At 42.1% G+C, this 17511-nt stretch overlaps 2 protein-coding genes across 2 annotated transcripts in view; one reads left to right on the top strand and one right to left on the bottom strand.

Moving 5' to 3' along the window:
* The window catches only part of ift80 (intraflagellar transport 80 homolog (Chlamydomonas)), a 40022-nt gene extending 35071 nt beyond the window's left edge, over window positions 1-4951 (top strand). Inside the window, exons 15-20 of the mRNA XM_083984714.1 lie at window positions 23-170; window positions 1397-1568; window positions 3072-3161; window positions 3310-3482; window positions 3646-3769; window positions 4258-4951. Coding sequence (XP_083840840.1) covers window positions 23-170; window positions 1397-1568; window positions 3072-3161; window positions 3310-3482; window positions 3646-3769; window positions 4258-4368 — 818 coding nt within the window. The 3' untranslated portion in view covers window positions 4369-4951. The remainder of the gene's footprint in view (window positions 1-22; window positions 171-1396; window positions 1569-3071; window positions 3162-3309; window positions 3483-3645; window positions 3770-4257) is intronic.
* A 3674-nt stretch (window positions 4952-8625) lies between these two features.
* Window positions 8626-10513, bottom strand: c15h3orf80 (chromosome 15 C3orf80 homolog; the record flags this gene model as incomplete). The annotated part of the gene is made up of 3 exons (XM_083985738.1): window positions 8626-9287; window positions 9374-9541; window positions 10498-10513. 3 exons carry the CDS (start codon window positions 10511-10513, stop codon window positions 8626-8628), a joined length of 846 nt encoding a protein of 281 aa, XP_083841864.1.
* Window positions 10514-17511: the final 6998 nt, after the last annotated feature.

Genomic DNA, 17511 nt, shown 5'->3' with positions numbered 1-17511 from the left:
TTGCATGTGTTTTCTTCTATAGGAAGCATGGTTCACAGTATGGCATGGAATGATGATGCTAACGTCCTGTGTGGAATCCAGGACAACCAGTTCACCGTGTGGTACTACCCAAGTGCTGTCTTCACTGACAAGGAGCTGCTTCCAAAAACACTGTACATGAAGGACGGCAGGTAGACATTCACTTTAATACTGGCATTTTAGCATTAAACAGCTGATACTGGGTTACTGTGACAGAAGCGGTGGGTCAGAGGCTGGACAGGACTACAAGCATCCAGTAGCACAGAGTGCAAATGTGCCCTGACATATTCATGTGAGCTCGAAACAGTCGTGGCAGAGAAGCAGTAGGAAAAGATGTCAAGTAAGAGCGAAGAAGAGAGATAGAAGCAGCTTTTTTGCACCTTCCAGCTCATTCCCAGAGGTACAACACATAGTGCTTTAGGCACTGCTTTTTGCCAGCAGCTGTCAGACTGTACAATGCTTCTTGCCCAAAAGTCCTCAGTTTCAGCCAAGGCAGGAGGTGCTAAAACAGAGTGCCTGCACGTCTATACAGGCAAACCTAGACTTCTTTTGCATGTCTCTGCTGCACTAACCTGAGCATTTTGTTGCACAGTTTTGTTTTTTGATTTGTTCTCATGTTGTTCCATACATTTATTTTATTTTTTGACACTCTCTGTGCTTTTATGGCTTTCAGCTTTTAACTTTTACAGTTATTCTGAAAGATACCTATATTTCCTCTTAAATGTACCAGGTTTTGCAATTATAAGTTGCATATGTTTATACCATCAATTTGTGTAGCTATTTTTAGGTTTTCTCTTGTTTTGTTTGGAATATATTGGCATTTCTGCAGCCCTGTTTTTTCATGGGAGTTTGCTCTTATGCAACGTGCAAAAGGGGAACACCTGAGCACAAGTGGCAAGAGCTAATAAATAAACAAATGTGCCTAAGTTGTTAGGATGTCTGTGATGGAAGGAAGGTTGGACTGCGTGCAGTGCAAATTACAAAAGCAGCACTGTCAGTATGTTATTTAATCAATTCAGCCAAATTGTATATGTGGTGGGCTCCCACAAATTACTCCTTGTATTATACATTTGGCACACACATATGCACGCATATGCTAACTGGCATAAACTGCAAGGTCAATAAGCTGACTGTTGTGTTCTTAATTAGCACAATCCATCATCCTCTATATGTTATCACGTTAAATTTTGTTTTGGGGTATAACTTATATACTGTATGTGTGTTACTGAATGGTCAGTCTTTTTGCCACATGGGAGTTCTCTACTATATAGGCAAGAGACTGTGTGTTTCTTACTGGGTTATTTGTGACAACAAAACTGTGTGGATGTATTTAAATCAATCTGTCTAACTCTGATGTGTGTGTTTCTCCTCCTCTAAGCGAGTTCAGCCGTGCACCCCACATTCTGAACTTTGTTGGCACTAAGGTGACGTTGCGCCAAGGAGATGGTTCACTGGTGTACAGCAGCGTGCCTCCCTACCCAGCCCTGCTTCACGAATACAGCACCTCTGCACGCTGGGAGGATGCACTGCGCCTCTGCCGCTTCGCCAAGGTAAGTTATAAGTTCATCATGGTAATATGTACTAATTGTACATACTCAAATATCATTATGCCATCTGGTCATGATGTTTGTGCTGTCATTTGAAGTGTTTTTTTTTCTTCTAAATTATAGGTTCACAGCTTTCATGTATGTGAGATTTGCATATATACTGTATATACAGTACAGGTATACTTGAACTCAAGGGCTTTGTCACAGTCTAGATCCTGTGGTGTGTGTCATTCACACACATGTTATGTATAACAGAGAGAGAGAGAGAGTCTGAAATGAGGAGGTAGCAGACAGGTTTATGGGACCAGACCAGCAGGCTTTAATTAGCCTTCAATTAGCCTGGTGACACCATTTACCGGATTTAGCCCCCCTAGACGTCACCCATAAATACACACACCACTATATGCATCTGTAAACTGCGCACTGAATGCAGTGGGACACTACGTCTTTACTTGGGCGATGATGCAATAACCACAACTCAGAAAAAATGGACGCTAGTAGCAAGAGGCGGGTGGGACGAACAGGATGGAGAGAGCGGCACTGGTTTTTCAGAGGTTTTTCCTCGACCCCTCCCCCCTCTACTTGTGGTAAAAGTTTGGTGGCAGGGCGGCTTTTCCCAGAATCACATTTGATATTGTCCGTAAACCCTCAGCTGATTGGATTCACGCTCACTTACAGGAATAAATAACATATATTGTTTTATATCATGTTTTAATTTAGCTGTGATACAACACAAACAGCAAGGGGAGATTTAAGGAGTCAGGTTTTTATATCAAGTTTGTCACTGTTATTTATTTTACAAAGGCGTGGTTTCCGAGTAGAGCTGTTTGTGATGGACATCGAGTAAAGGGGGAATTACAGAGCGGTGACTCTAGTGTGAAGTTTGCTCAACTGTCGGCCAATTGGTGGTTAAGGCTTCATTTTAATGAATGCAGCTGTACGGAATAAAGGGGTGACACATTTGTTTACGTTCATTGATACTTTGTACTGCAAATGTCTATGTTTTTGTTTGCCTCTGTGTCTTTCATGCATGTTTTCCTAATGGCTTGGAGCATGATTATAATGAGGCCTGCCAGGATACGGACAGGATGTAATGGGGACTATAAAGAAAGAAAAAAAACTATAAAAGCATCATCATATCCTGTCCCTCTGCACTCATACACACACACACCTCAAACTACTCTCTGCTATCCCCAATACACTTTGCTATAATCATCACAAAGCAGAACTATTTTGGATTCTTATTAAAACTTTTGGGAAAAATGAGAAAATATTTAAAGTCCTGCGAAACTAAACTAATTCCAGCAGATCTTCTCTTAGCTTTTTCCATTACTCTATCTATTTCTTAGCTTCTTGGTATTCTACAAGCATGAGGTTAAGGGATGTCTAGTCAATGGTTTGTACATGTGTAGATGTATGAACATACAAAAACGCATAAAAAAAAACTCAAGGTCATTGTGCCCGATGCTGGGATTGTTATTTAGAGATCTGTCCTCTCCTCTACAGGACCAATTGTTGTGGGCCTGTCTCGCTGGTATGGCAATGGCAAACAGGGAGCTGACCACAGCAGAGATGGCCTATGCTGCCATTGGAGAGGTAAGAGAATTAGTTAACAGCCAATTCAGTTGTGTACAGTGTTTTATACAGGTAAACACACAATTGAATTCACTGAAAGTTCATTGATTCTGATTGTTTTTTGGGTTTTTTTTTATCTGAACCTAACCATCTCCATCTCTTGTTTCAGTTACCCAGGGTGCAGTACATCAACTTCATAAAGGAGCAGCCATCTAAGGAGTCGTCCTTGGCCCACATGCTCATGTTCAGTGGTCAGGGTGCGGAGGCCGAGGCCACTCTGTTACAAGCTGGTCTCATCTACCAGGCCATACAAGTCAACATTGACCTTTTCAACTGGGAAAGGTACAACACAGGGGTTTCTGTGTATGGAAGCACAATTCAAAGGAGAGGGACAGTGCAAATCATTTTGGGATTAGGATTGGATTAGGTTTGAGAAGAGTTAAGATGAGGCTTGTTTGTCTATCAAAGATGGATGTGTATCTTGATGTTGTCATCTTGTGTCCAGGGCACTGGAGCTGGCAGTCAAACACAAGACCCACGTGGACACTGTGCTGGCATATAGGGAGAAGTTCCTACAGAAATTTGGCAGGAAGGAGACCAATAAAAGATTCCTGCAGTACTCTGACGGGGTATGTTCGGACAGCCTCTCTGATGCACTGCATTAATTGATTTGAGCTGCAATCGTGTCTTTTTAAATTTCCTTTCAATGGTTTTCAGCTCATCAGCTTTTTTTATCATCTGTTTATGTGCTCTGAGTAACTCCAGAAGAAAAAAAAGTCTAAATTTCAAGGCACTCTGTGTAGACCCTCCAGCTCAACTAGTTTTTCTGCTGGCCAATCAAAAGAGCCTGTGGAGATAAACCAAATATGGAAATGTTTAGTCACACAGATTGCTCAGGTGAGGATTGGTTGTGCCTGAAAAAAAAGCTAATGTCTTCAGGATCAAGGGGGGGGGGGGGATTGAAACACCACACTATTCAGGTCTCCAGTGTACTCACAGTTTTATCATGTAATTCAAATAATCTAGCTGCTTTGCATCATCAGTCTTGTATGCATGATAACTAAATCTAATTACTCTTCTAAACTCATTTCATCTCGTCCGTGTGTCTTTCTGCCAGGTTGAGGTGGACTGGGAGAAAATCCAGGCGAAGATAGAGATGGAGTTGTCAAAAGAACGAGAGAGAGCTGCTAATGCCTCTGTGAGGAGCAGCGTGGCCACTCGACGTTAATGACTCTCACCAAAACATCAGCTGTCGTAGAAATCAATGCCCATGTGTTTTTGATTTCTTTTATATTTTTGATATTTAATCTACAATAAACGGTGGTAGAACTTTGGCCTCTGGATAAAAGAAAATCTGTTTTGGGGCTTCGTTGTCCACCATTAGTTACAAGGAGATAAACTTCAAATGTTTTTATTTGAAGGAAACATTTGGAGATGAGAAGATTAGTAAACCATGAAGAATATGACACTTAACTTCTCAGTCTCAGTCTTTTGGCGTATGCTGTGTAATATAAAACATTTGAGAAACATTGCATTGCAGTTACTGTGGGTGGATGATTTGACTTGCGATAAGAATATCTGTGTCTCTCAGCAACAGCACCATTATGGCCTTTCTGTCATATCAGCTTCTCAGTGATTTCAGTGTGTCAGGTTCAGAGTTGAGTGTTATCTTTTTTCCATTTGTCAAAACTAACTTGGTATGTTCAGTCATTTACAAATGCACTGTATTGCTTTGCTTTGTCACTCATGTTCGACTCTGTGTTTTTATATGGATAGACATTTTTACAGTTTATATAATCCCAGAATGTCCTTTTGTAAACACTACAAAGAATGTCAGTTAATAAAACAGATGGAAATACTGTATATAGATTGAGTAAAATATCCTCGTTTACATTGCTCTGTATTTTTTGTGTTGCTTCTGGTTTTATACAAAGATCACGTTTTGTTTTTATTTTTTTTAGCTTTGCACATCGACCCAAAAGGTATTTCTGGGTGCATGTGTGTTTTACACTCCAATACAGTCCAGTGTGTGCTTCTCTTTGAGTTATTCTTATATTTCCTTTTCTGCTGAGGTGTGAAACCAACTGCTTGCCATGCAGCTCCACCCCCTGGTTGGCAGAGGGCCAGTGCATCAGCGGACCATTATAGCCTATCCATCTCCTCTAGTGGCCCAGGAGGGATGTCTCATGGCTCTCCAAAAACCAACTGCTAGACCATATCGCAATGATGTGGACAGATGCGGTAGAAAGGATTCGGCGTAATCCCTGAAACCGTGAGTGGCCACAGATGGTGAAACATAAGAGAAAACAGTAGATGTAGGAAAATCTATCAATGGGTTCATTCTCTCTCGCTGTTGCATTTTTTCCCCTGAACATTTAGCCACTTTTAGTCGAGGCCTCTCTCTGACTCACTGTCTTTCTCTTATTTTACCACCCTCATCCAGGCCAGACAACATTCATCTATGAAAAGACTTATCAGCAGGGAGTCAGGTTTCATATGCATTATCGCTGAGAGTGGCCACACATTGAACATGAGGATTGAAATAAATTTGTGTTGTAGTCGGGCTCCCTTTTAAACTTTATAGCGTGTCCTCACCAGGCCTCCTTTATCTGCGTTTTGGTCATGAAAACTAATTCATTTGACACTCTGTTAATTATATCTCATCAGTAAAACAAGAATAGTAAAGTAACAGTTTGACTGCAAATCATTGGACTTTTAGCTCTCTGTGATATTTTTTTAATTTGAAACTAGAAAACACCAAACCGATGCTACGTTTATTAAACTGCAGAGCTGTATACACATACAATATTCAATGACTTGCAAGTTCTCATATCGTAAATTGATGGCCAGACAGTGAAGCTCCCCCAAAATACATTTCCCAGATGTAATCTAGAGCGTATGAGTAGGATAATGTTTATTGATTTAACCTTTTTATAGTTGATCTGTTTTTTGGTCCAGTGAGCAATATTAGTAACTGTATCACTGACGCACATTCTAGTGTTAGTTACACCAAATCCATTTTGTGTGTGTGTGTAGTGTGCATTTCTTCTTGTGTTTGTCTTTGTACCTGATGGTTTCTTTTGTCTGTAACTCAGTATACGCTTGTGCACATAGCTTCAGTGTATGTTAGAATCTGAAATATGTGCACTGAGGGGGAAAAAACCATAGCAGTATCCTCTCTGCTGGCAGGGGATGCCCCGGCTTTATATTATCTGATTAAAGTTTAATGCTGGGAAATGTAGCAGACTGGTTTTGCCGTCTGCTCTCAGATTCACTGTTGCAGCCTATGGGAGCTGGTTCACAGTGTGCTACAATGAGAGAGTGAAATGCAACATTCACACCTCTAATGGTTTGAGTAGCTCTCATACATGGCTTCAAGCGTCTAAGGGTCACATATTCCACCTCATATACCCATCAGTGGGTTTTAAGCATGGATTTAATGCTTTTAAGTGCAAACTCCACCCACCCACAAATTTCCCCCTGGAAAGGAAAGCCATCAGTGTTGGCTGTTGGCTCTGCCATCATGATCTGGCAGTATTATATTGCACAAGTCACCACAGTCACACTTAGACTTTTAGTGTCAGGAGCATTAGAGAAGCTTGAGGTCTATAATTGTAAAGTCTAGCTTTGTTGCTTTGGCAACAACGTTTTCCATATTTTAATGGATAAACATTGAACATAAATGGAAGTTGTATTTATTGTAGTGAATTAGGAAGGTTTGATGTTCTTCCCTCCTACTTATATTGTCAAAATCAGTATGCATCGGTCTTTCTGATGGCAAATAACTACCCTGGAGCTTCTCTGATACACCAGTTTGGTGTATTTGATGAGGTCACTGAGTGTTATGCACCATTAAAGAGGTTTGTAAAGTTTATATACTAATTACATTTCCTAGTCACATTTGGTGACTAAATTGGTTTGTTTGTTTACATTGAGTTCACTGTTTATCCATCTATAATCCATTAATCAGCTTTGTGTTTTGGGTGGTTGGTCAGACAAAACAACTTAGAGGACACCATCTGGGTATAGCTCTTGTGGACATTTTTCACTTTTCCCTGTCCTTTTATAGAACAAGATGATAACTGCCATGTTATTTGACAATGAAGGTAGCTGTTACTTGCATCACCGAAGGAGGCCCTCAGGAGGAGGGAGGCCAGTATTTCTGGCTGGAGAGAGAGGCACCGTTTGCCACACACTCCAGTCAATGCCAAAGTAAAGTAATGTCTAATGACAAAGGAGACTTTTTAACATTATAATGAGACATTTTAATGGACAGTTAATGGCAAATATACGTATATGCATTAATCTAAGTAAACAGAGCTAATGTAATGAGGTGTGTGTGCAATGTCAGCTTGGTTTTTGATTTATAGCAGCAAAAAAAAAGACCCCTTAGTTACACACTTACGGTCGACATACTAGTAGGTCTGGATGTATTTTTAGTTTAATCTTCAAGCCACTCTCCCATGACTCAAGCCACTCTCCCATGACTGTCGCAGTCTCACCCTTGTTTCCTGTTAGATGTCCCTTTGTCGTTCCCTTCCCTTGGTCTGGAGCTGTACTGCGTTAGTAATGCTCGGGGCAGCAGTTGTGATCTCGCCTGACATGCTATCATCAAAATACAACTTTGTTTCTTGGCAGCTTACACCATATCAGTATGCCAGCTGTAATCTCTGCCATTGTTTTTCCTGAATTCAGAACCTGGGAGACACTGATACATGTAGCCTCAGGCAGCGAGGCTCCCAGGATCAGAGCATTTTCTTTTTTTAAATTGCAGGCATCTGCTGTGGCTTCAGCTTTTTCAGCAGACATATCAGACATGGCTCGCTGATAAAATGCTCATCTCTTAGCTCTCAGTGTGTGTGCATGAGAATATTTCTTTCATGCTGATAATGCATAAATTAAAGTGGCTCTAAAGTTGGCTGATAAAAAAAAAAGTGTGCCTCAGAAAGTATTAAAATTGATAATCATCCCTTCACTCCCACTTTCAGCCTACATTTAAGGTTACTGAGAGAAAGAAATGTAAATATTCTTCCTTTTGGATGCAAATTCAATGAAGAATAAATAAAAGAACAGGAGGTCTTTCAGGTCCAGCAGAATATTTAGCATTATGTGTAAGAAAGGACGAGAATTTGACAGAAGAAAAACTGTTTCACGGTGCCACTTAAAATTGAGGTGCTGAAGTAAAACTTAATGCGATTGTACCGGAGCCTAATTAGCTATCCACAACACAAAGAGCGTCAATTTCAGCCGCCTTCGCTTTATAATCTCCTTCACTTAACCCAAGCGGCTATTTGCATACAAAAGGCAAATAATCCCTTATAATCTTACAAAACACGTACATTTTCTCAGCCTCTTCTTTTATTCTCAACATTCAGGATTATAATTGCACTTGAGTTTGTTCCTCCGCAAGATAATTACCCTGATGATATCAAAATAAGAACACTAGTATAGTCTCTGTGGTTGTGCCCCATGTCTGTTTTTCCCGTCAGACAGAGTTTCGAGATGTCCTTGGGCTGTGTTGCGGTCCTGACACCTCCAGGACATCCCGCCTCTGGTCTCCAGCCCTCGGTCCCGCTGCTCTCACTCTGCCCTGACCGCCCGTCTCAACCTCCGACAGCAAGTTATCATCAGACCGGTCTCTGTGCATCTCCTGCATGCTCTCCTCATACGTGGGTAAATATTTGACCTCGTCGTAGGCTGGCAGGTTCGGGGAGGTGAAGTCCCCCAGGCTGTACTCGGGGTACCGGTCCAGCAGGGAGTCCTGGGACGCCGATGCGTGCCCGTTGAAGAGGGAGGGCTCCTCGCTGCGGTCGTGGTGCGGGTGCCGGCGGGGCCGCGGGCAGATGATCCGCTGGATGAAGTAACCCATGGCAAAGAGCAGTAGCAGGATGAGGATGCCCGACAGCTTCCGCGTGAACCAGCCGACGTTGTCGAAGAAGATGTGGATGGGCAGCTTGCAGCAGTGCACCGCGGGGCTGGTGCTGCCGTTCCCGGGCCGACAGCACTGCTGGCCGTCGCCGCACTGGACCTCCCCGCAGCTCCGGAGGGCTTGACAGGCGGAGACCAGACATGCCGACAAAAGGGTGCCAGTGGTCCTGCACGTTGTCCTGCTGCCGCCCGGCTGCAGACGGAGCATCATGTCTGGATCTCCCGGGATGGAAAGTAATGCGCGTTACTGCTGCCTCCCGTGCGCGCGATGTTGTAACATGGAAGTAGCCTATACAAGGTGTTACAGGTCTGTCCGTCCTTCCAGCTGTGCACGTATCGTGCTCTCAACCACTGCGGCGCGGAGCGGGACAGCAGGTGCCCCCCACCCCCATCCCCACCCCCACCCCCCAGCTGAGAACGACCTGTCTGCTGTGCGTGGACGAGTGGGGAGAGTGGAGCAGCAACATCAGCGTCTGGAAGGAGCAGTGATGAGAATCATGAATAATCTTACATCATTAATACGTGAAGAATTCTCATCAGTGTCTCAGTTTGTCCTCACAGCAACGCAACACACACACACACACACACTAATGTTCCTCTATAGGTGACGTCGTCATGGTCATCCTGCCCAAGTGGCTTGTTGTGACCCCGGCTAACCTATCATATCATCAACCCCCTGCCAAATAGGTGCAAAGTTTCCAAAGCTGGTCCTCAGTGGTGGAGAGAGTAATAAAGTAACAATACTATGATAATGTTAGATGTAGACATACAGATAATATAGAGATACATTTGTAAAAAGAAAAAGGTGTATTAACCAAATGCTTTATCAGCAATGTGCTAGTAGGCTAATGCAAGAAAGGAGTGCCAGTGAGTGTTAAACATTTATGTATGACGTTATAATAGTTAATGGATTAATGTTTACTAAGCATTTAACCCTTGTAGTTACTTGTGGTGAAGCGAATTATCTAACTAATTCAGGTTCTAGTTGGTGGTTAAATCTGTAACGGTAGCCTATATAATTTTTTAATCATGATCAAATGTGTAAAATCTTAATCCGGAGACGATTCTAAAGATGGCAAATAAATGCTGTGTTGTAGAAGGTAAATGGCACAAAAGTACCTTGAAGTACAGTACTCTCTGAAACCCTCTAAAGGATCCCTGCAGTCTCCAGACCCCACTTCAAGATCTATCATCCCCATAAGGCAGAACCATCCCTTAAACCTACACACTCACTGAACCCTGTAGTGAATGCCCCTGATACCAGGCGCCGATAGATCTACCCCCTCATAAAAAATGAATAGTTCTTGCAGTGTCAGTTGTAATGGGTCCCATTAGAAGAGTGTCTGGATTCACATTAGTTCAGCGACGTCCTGGAGAAGCACGACTGAAGATCATAACCATAAAACTAAATCTCCAGTTTAAATGATACCCTCCTCGCCCACCATGTTAATTTACACTAAAGATGTTGCTTTGGATGACATCCAAGAATGACTGACAGCTCAGTAAGCTGCTCTACAAGTACTGAATACTAACCAATCTAATTAAACCAGTCTGCTTTATTTTTTGTAATTCAATAAATCTGCATCAATAATTTTCTGCAGTGGTTGTACAGATTGACCAAGGTCACATCTAAAAGCCATATGTCCTTGTGGGATCTGAGAGGATTAAGACTTCTTCTCCCCTGTGAAAAGGATTTATGAACAGTGAAGACTTACAATATTTTAAATAAAGGGGATGTCAGTGATGAGATATACGTAGTCTCAACCGTCTTTGTCAGGTCCTCATGGTGTAAATCTCGGGTGAATCCTTTTAAATATTCCAGCCCCCCGCTGTCGTCGCGTTAGTCTTTGTCACTAAAAGCCAGTCTGTATTCCTTTCTTTCCTAAACAAGGCCTAATGCACAAGACACCAAATCTAATTATTGGGGCATTATGACGTGAAATTCAGTAGAAGGGTAGCATCATGCAACCTAATTTATGCAGCATCGTATTTCTTTCTGTGATTTGCCTCAATTATGGAAACGTGATCGCAGGGCAACCTTCTAACCAAATAAACAAATACACAATCAATAGCATGTGGACAGCGAGTTGTGTTCAGAAACCCTTTCAGTCCATTGTTCTGAGGGCTTTCCCAGCACTTCTGCTATTCTGCTACTCTGTTGGCTTTTATTGACATGGGAACAACTGCTATTTCTGATCACAGCTTTCACTCTAGGCAGTGCCCGGAAAGTCAAAAATGACTACAGTCTCCACGGTGCAGAGGAAAACTTGAGAGCATTTGGGTTTTTAATTACACCAATGTGAGTAATTGTAATGGTAAGATAGGAAATAATTTAATTAGTAATTTTATTCCACTTGAAGAAAATTCAAAGTACATGATATTTAGTTATTTTTCCTCTTCGCTGTGAAGGATTTGATGACAGTATATTGAGGAATAATCCTTTCTTTGTCTTCTCTTGTTTGCCTTCTTTTTCTGACTATTTCTCCTCCTCAAGTCCGTTTCTAACCCACCACATCCTGCCTCTTTTCCCTCTTTCCCTGAAATACACCACAAAGTGCTGTTCTTCTGTGAGTAAGATTGATTGAATAAATTCTCTCTTTACCTCTCTTAGCCCTGCTCTGTCCTGTTCTCCGTCCATCTAGGAGCAGCTTTCAGAAAACACATCAAATTAATTGGAGACCAACTACAGTACATCCTGAAGGAAATAAAACAGGACAAGTGCCCCCCCCCCCTCATTATAATGCAAAACACATTTACAGAAAACGGATGCTTCTGTGCTCTATCTGCTGTAATGACATTTGTGAGTCTCTGATGCACCAAGGCAGAAAGCTGACTCGCAGACAGATGTAGAATTGAGTGAGATGATGGAGATGAAACAGTGGAAAGTTTACACACAATGAATTTGTTAACACCAGCAACACAAAGGCAGCTTTGCTCACTTAACCCAATAGTTTGAAGATGTAGCCTCCTGTATGGCAGACAATTAAAGTGATAACACACTGAATGTATTATATCACGGTAATAAATGGCGGTGTGCTGTATGCTTCCATTAATCTGGCACAAAGGTCTCTTGTGTTGTGCTTAATAATTCAGTCTTATGGGGTCCATTAGCCCTGTGTAATGATGAATGGCAGCGTTCATATTCATCTGTCAGAGATGCTGATGTACAGACCGCCCAACGGTCAATGTCATGGTTATTACGTTTGCATTAATTATGAAACAAAGAAAGCCTTGTCAGGTTGTGGCCTTGGTTAATGGACCCAGTGATGGTCCTGGGGTTTTGCTTTGTTTGCACCAGAGCAGAAGTCACAACTCAAGGGTTACTGCCTGGAGACCAACCTCAGCCTCTCTAGCTCCTTTACTCGCTGTATTTAAGGAACGATGTGATACATTGTTGTGACATATAATCAAGCTGATAGTATCACAGCAGTGTTTAGTCTCCAAACATACATTACATGAAGGATTTCCTGCTGTGTAAGCATGCGTACGGATGGCTATGTCTGAATTTCCAGACCGTTTAGGATGAGTGTTTGTTTAATCTGTGTGTAAATACTGTATCTGTGCAGTTTTAGACCCAGAAATGCAGAATACGTGTGTGGGTGTCATCAGAGCCTGTGTATTCCCATCAGCTTGAACTCTAATAAAAAGCAGGGCCTGCAGTCAGTGTAGATTGTGTGAATCCAGAAAGTCCCACACCACAGCTATTTAACACCCACGTACTTCCTCTAATCTTATCGCTCTGCTGGCTCAGAGGTCTTTATGTGTATGGGGTTGTGTGTGTGTTATGTGTTGAGAGTATGGGGCAACTATATTTATCTTTTAGTCTGTTTGTGTGGGTGTCTTTGTTTCAAGCATTTTTCCCATTTATGTATTCCATGGACAAAATATGGCAGAGAGGGACTTGACGAATGGAAATGAGAAGGGACGGCATGTGACACAGGTCATGGGATTGACTTCACTTGAAACACGGCGTAGTGTGAAGGTTGTGCTTCTCCTCGGAGCTCCACTGAACAAGCGTGTGGATGTGGTCACCTCTAGTAAATATGCCTGAACGAAAGTGTGCGCCCGTTACCTTTATGTGGCTTGTTCTCCCAGCGTTGTGTCGTTCTTGGCTCAGAGATGAATCAGAGTCCAGACTTCCTTTGAGAATAATTGCTCTTGAAAGCCCCCCCCAAAAAAAATCTTCAACCAAAGAAAGAGGGGTAAAATCCGTTCTTTAGCTCAGATGAAACACGCTCAGTGCTCTTAATAAAATCTGATGACTTGTGAGGTTTTTGCTGAGCTAGGCTTTTTGACTGTGCAGTGAAAAACGGTATAGGGTTGCCTGCACTGTGATGTTAGGCCATAATACACTGCTATCATTTAGACAGGTTTGATGGATAATAGCACTAAGTGATTTGACTCAGCATCGTTGCTTTCTGTTCAAATGGGAACATCATGTTGCCAGGAAAAATTTATGGACATATATATATCAACCACGGCCTTTTAACCTTTTTGGAAATACCCTCTGCCATAGACATAACCACCACAGGAACTACTCTCTCTTTAAGACATTATGTATTAATTGAATATTAATTTTACACTGATATCGTGTTGGGGAGTTACTGTTACATTAAGCTGTGTTGATTTAAAGTTGAGAGTAAAACCATACAGGCAACTGACATTTTTCATCCTCTTACCTCTTTTACCTCAGTTTTTCTCTGTTAATTTCACACAGATCCAATAGACACACAGTTAAACCCCAGACAGATTTAATGGGGAAAGTTCTCATCAGAGTGAGGTGAGTGTGTAGCATTAGGGGGGCAAACACACGGTTTTTCCTAGACTGACAAAAATCCCCCCAACCAGCCCAAATGATAAGGGCGACCTCATTTTCCCCTATAAGATAACCGTGTACCACCATTCAGCTGCAGATGAGTCAGTTCCTGGGTCTTACACACACACACACACACACACACACATACACTCGCATCAGACAAACACCTGGAGGTTAAATATAGGATGAAGTTTTCCCATTCCCACATGTTTTGTGTGGAGGCGGAGGGCAGGGGATTTTTGACCCCCTGCCTCCGCACTACTCCGCTGAGTCACTCGAAAACGAGAAGGGGGTTGGAGTGTCTGCGTCTCAGAAGGTGACTAGACTGTGGCCTTCAGTTGCGTGCGTCCCTCCTACCAAACGCCCACTTCACATCCCAAGGCTGGTCCTGCTAAGACCCCTGAATGCACAGAGTTTCCTGAACGCTCTGGAATGTGCATCAACATCACAGAGGGAAGGCAGGAAAGACTGCATGAGAAACAGAAAGAGGCCATGACACAACACTTACTATACAGAAACACTGACAGGTTAAGTATTACATAGAGTCATACTGTACGTGGAGGGTTTGTGTGAGAGACATGAGGGAGTAAACTAACGTGAGGATACGGCCACAGAAGGGAAGTCAACTCAAGGACATGATGCATCCAAGTTCCCCAGGGACTGTGCAGACACAAACCTTTCTTTTTCCCCTCATGTCGCCTAAATCATTGCCTCCATCCTTGTGCTACATCCCACTATCCAGTTTTCTGGATGTCCAGAGACAGGAAATGTGTTAACATGTAAAAATACACAGCAATTAAGGCCAGACCCCTCTAGTGAATGGGAGAACAATGAAAGAGTCCCAAGACCTTCTTAGTATGAAGACTGCGTAGGTGTCAAATCCAAACACTCACAACATCAAGGACAGATGTGCCTAACACACAGTTTACACGCAATGCATGACTTTGAACGTTTGTGACAAACTCTGAGATCTTTGGCAAAAGACCCACTCCAATGAGCCTGGACATGAGTAATTTAACCACCATATTGTATGGCTTTGCCTTTGACTTTGATATGTCAACCATTTCAAACTAATCCCGTACACAGATTGTTGAAATCCTCAAAGCTTTACTTAAGATTGTTGCAAAGATGCCAAAAACATCAAATATTGCATATATAACTGATGTCCAATTTCCCACTCAATATAATGGTTACTGGAAACTTGGATTTGAGCATTAAACACAATAAAAATACTTGAACTCTGAGGTTTAAATGGTCAAACTTTGCCTTTGCTAGCAGCACGACTCTAGGGATGGCAATGTCAGTTGCTCAACTGGTCCACCACTGTGGTCCAGACTGAGATTATTAAAAACTAATGTTTTCTCATTTAGATCACAACAGTGAACAGTGTGGGTGAGTTGAAAAATAAAACTCCCAAGGAAGCAAAGGGGTCATAAAACATCTCAATCTATGATGTAAATGCTGAAAAACAACAAAGCGAACAATGATAAAGAACAAACAAACACAGGCCTCAGAGGATGAGAATGAAATCAAAGAGAACAGGGGTATGTGGTAATGAGTGTAGTCGCAAGTATTTTAATCCACAGGAGGTGTCTGCTATCAAATCAAATCACACTTTGTTTTTTATTGTTTTTTTTTTATTATTATTGTTTTTTGTGCTTTCACAAAGGGAGGTCATCCTTTTGAACCTATTGAACTCGGGCCGATGCATTATACATTATACTGTTGCATGGGATTGAGTGAGATTGCCACTGAAATCCCTTATAACTGGATGATCTCCAGAGCCTCTCTCTCATTTTCTCTATGCAAAGGTGTTGCTCTTTGTCCTTGTTCGCCCCTCTCCAGCTTCTTTATGCAGGGCTGCAGCAGGCATGGCTCTTTTGTTACGATGGATCTTTCCAGTGATAACTCAGCATGGATGGCAAAATGACCCATTGAAATTGAAAAGATGGGGATATGGCGTTCCTCATCTCCAGAGTAAGAGGACACCTTTTGTGTATCTGTAAGCCTACTACTGTATATGTGTGTGTGTGAGAGAATACATGTATGTTAGAATGGGAATGTTCGAGCACAGAGGTGTGGGTTTTCTTCCTCCCTATCTGGGTATCATTGTGTGTGTGTGTGTGTGTGTGTGTGTGTGGTGGATAATGAGTCTGCACAATGAGAGCTCATATTAACCCTCTAGGGTGTGTGACATCATCGTTTCCAAACAGGTTTGTCGATCTGTGACTTTTAACTGAGCCACAGCAGAGGCAAAGGCAGTTGTTTCCTTTTGATAAAGAGCCTTAAAAACACACCTCAATGAATCTTTTTAGGATTACAACACGAGGGACATGTGTCACATTTTCAGGGTGGTTTTTAAGTATTTTGAATTGATGTCAAAGCTAAAGACCATTTTTTGCAAAAATAAAGCATACAACCAAAATAGAATATAGAAGCTTTATTGTCATCATATTAACACGGTGCATCAACTTGACGAAATCCAAGGTGCCTCTGCAGGGCAGTGCAATAAAAATGTCAACTATAAAAACATTCAAAAAACAAACTAAAAGCACTGAAAACTGGGAGAGCTGTAAGCCGCTGCACACACACATGCCGCCATCTTGTGAAATGTCACTGCTCTGTACAGTAGATGACAATGTTTGTCTCACTTGTTGGGGTGGTTGGTAAATGGTCCAAACTGAAATATCTCAACAATTTAGATGGATTAGAATCAGATGAATGCCAGTGACCTCCTGTTTAGTCATCTCCTGATGTTTCCTTCAGTGCCACCAATCAGTCGGAAATTTCTCAGTGAATATCTCATACACATGTGGTATCGGAGCTTGCTCATCAATGCAGGGTCGTGGTGGTGTCATAATGTTGATGTTCATGGCTGTAATAACTGTGAGATTCATTACTGTAAAATGTGTCTTCAACTGACCTAACTTTTCTGCATCATCAAATCAAAATCTGAATTTGTCCAATGTTACAAACCAGGAAGTTTTAGCATTTAGCTTAAAGTACTGAATTACCACAAAGGTGCTGGTATGGCTGTAAGTCTTTGTCCTGTCAAACATTTATTGATCATAGGTCAAGTACTCAGTCAAGTCTTGAGACAGGTGAGTCTAAACTGAGTCTCTAGTCTTCATTTTTTTTTATACTCAAGCATAAACTGAAATTGAAAGCATTCAGCTCTGATATTCATATTTTAAGCGAGTTGAATGAATTTTTCCCTTCATTAATTTCTTCTCTCACTTCCTAGCCTGTCTTCCACCTTCCCCTCTCCTCCTGTCCTTCCCTGTCTTCTTCTCACTTTCCTCTCCTCCTCTGCTCTCACTTTATCTCCTCTCGTTTCCTGTTGTATTTGGGGTATCGTCTCGCCACTGAGTCTAATGTTGTGCTGTCTCTTCTTGCACAGTGGAGCTGATCTCTCCCTTTAGACTTTGAGACTTGGATAATGTCCCTGTTATTCTGCAGCATCTCTCTCTCTCTCTCTCTCTCTCTCTCTCTCTCTCTCTCTCTCTCTCTCTCTCTCTCTCCCTCCCTCCCTCCTGTCTCCAAGCTACATATCAATCCGTGAAAGTTGGACAGGTGGATGGAGAGAGGAGAAAGGGAGCAGATCAATGAGTGGTAGATCAATAGGAA

The sequence above is a fragment of the Trachurus trachurus genome, assembly GCF_905171665.1.
Source record: "Trachurus trachurus genome assembly, chromosome: 13".
NCBI classification, from domain to species: Eukaryota; Metazoa; Chordata; class Actinopteri; order Carangiformes; family Carangidae; genus Trachurus; species Trachurus trachurus.
Note: the sequence above shows the minus strand (reverse complement) of the source record. Positions and strands in the feature narration are given on the sequence as shown.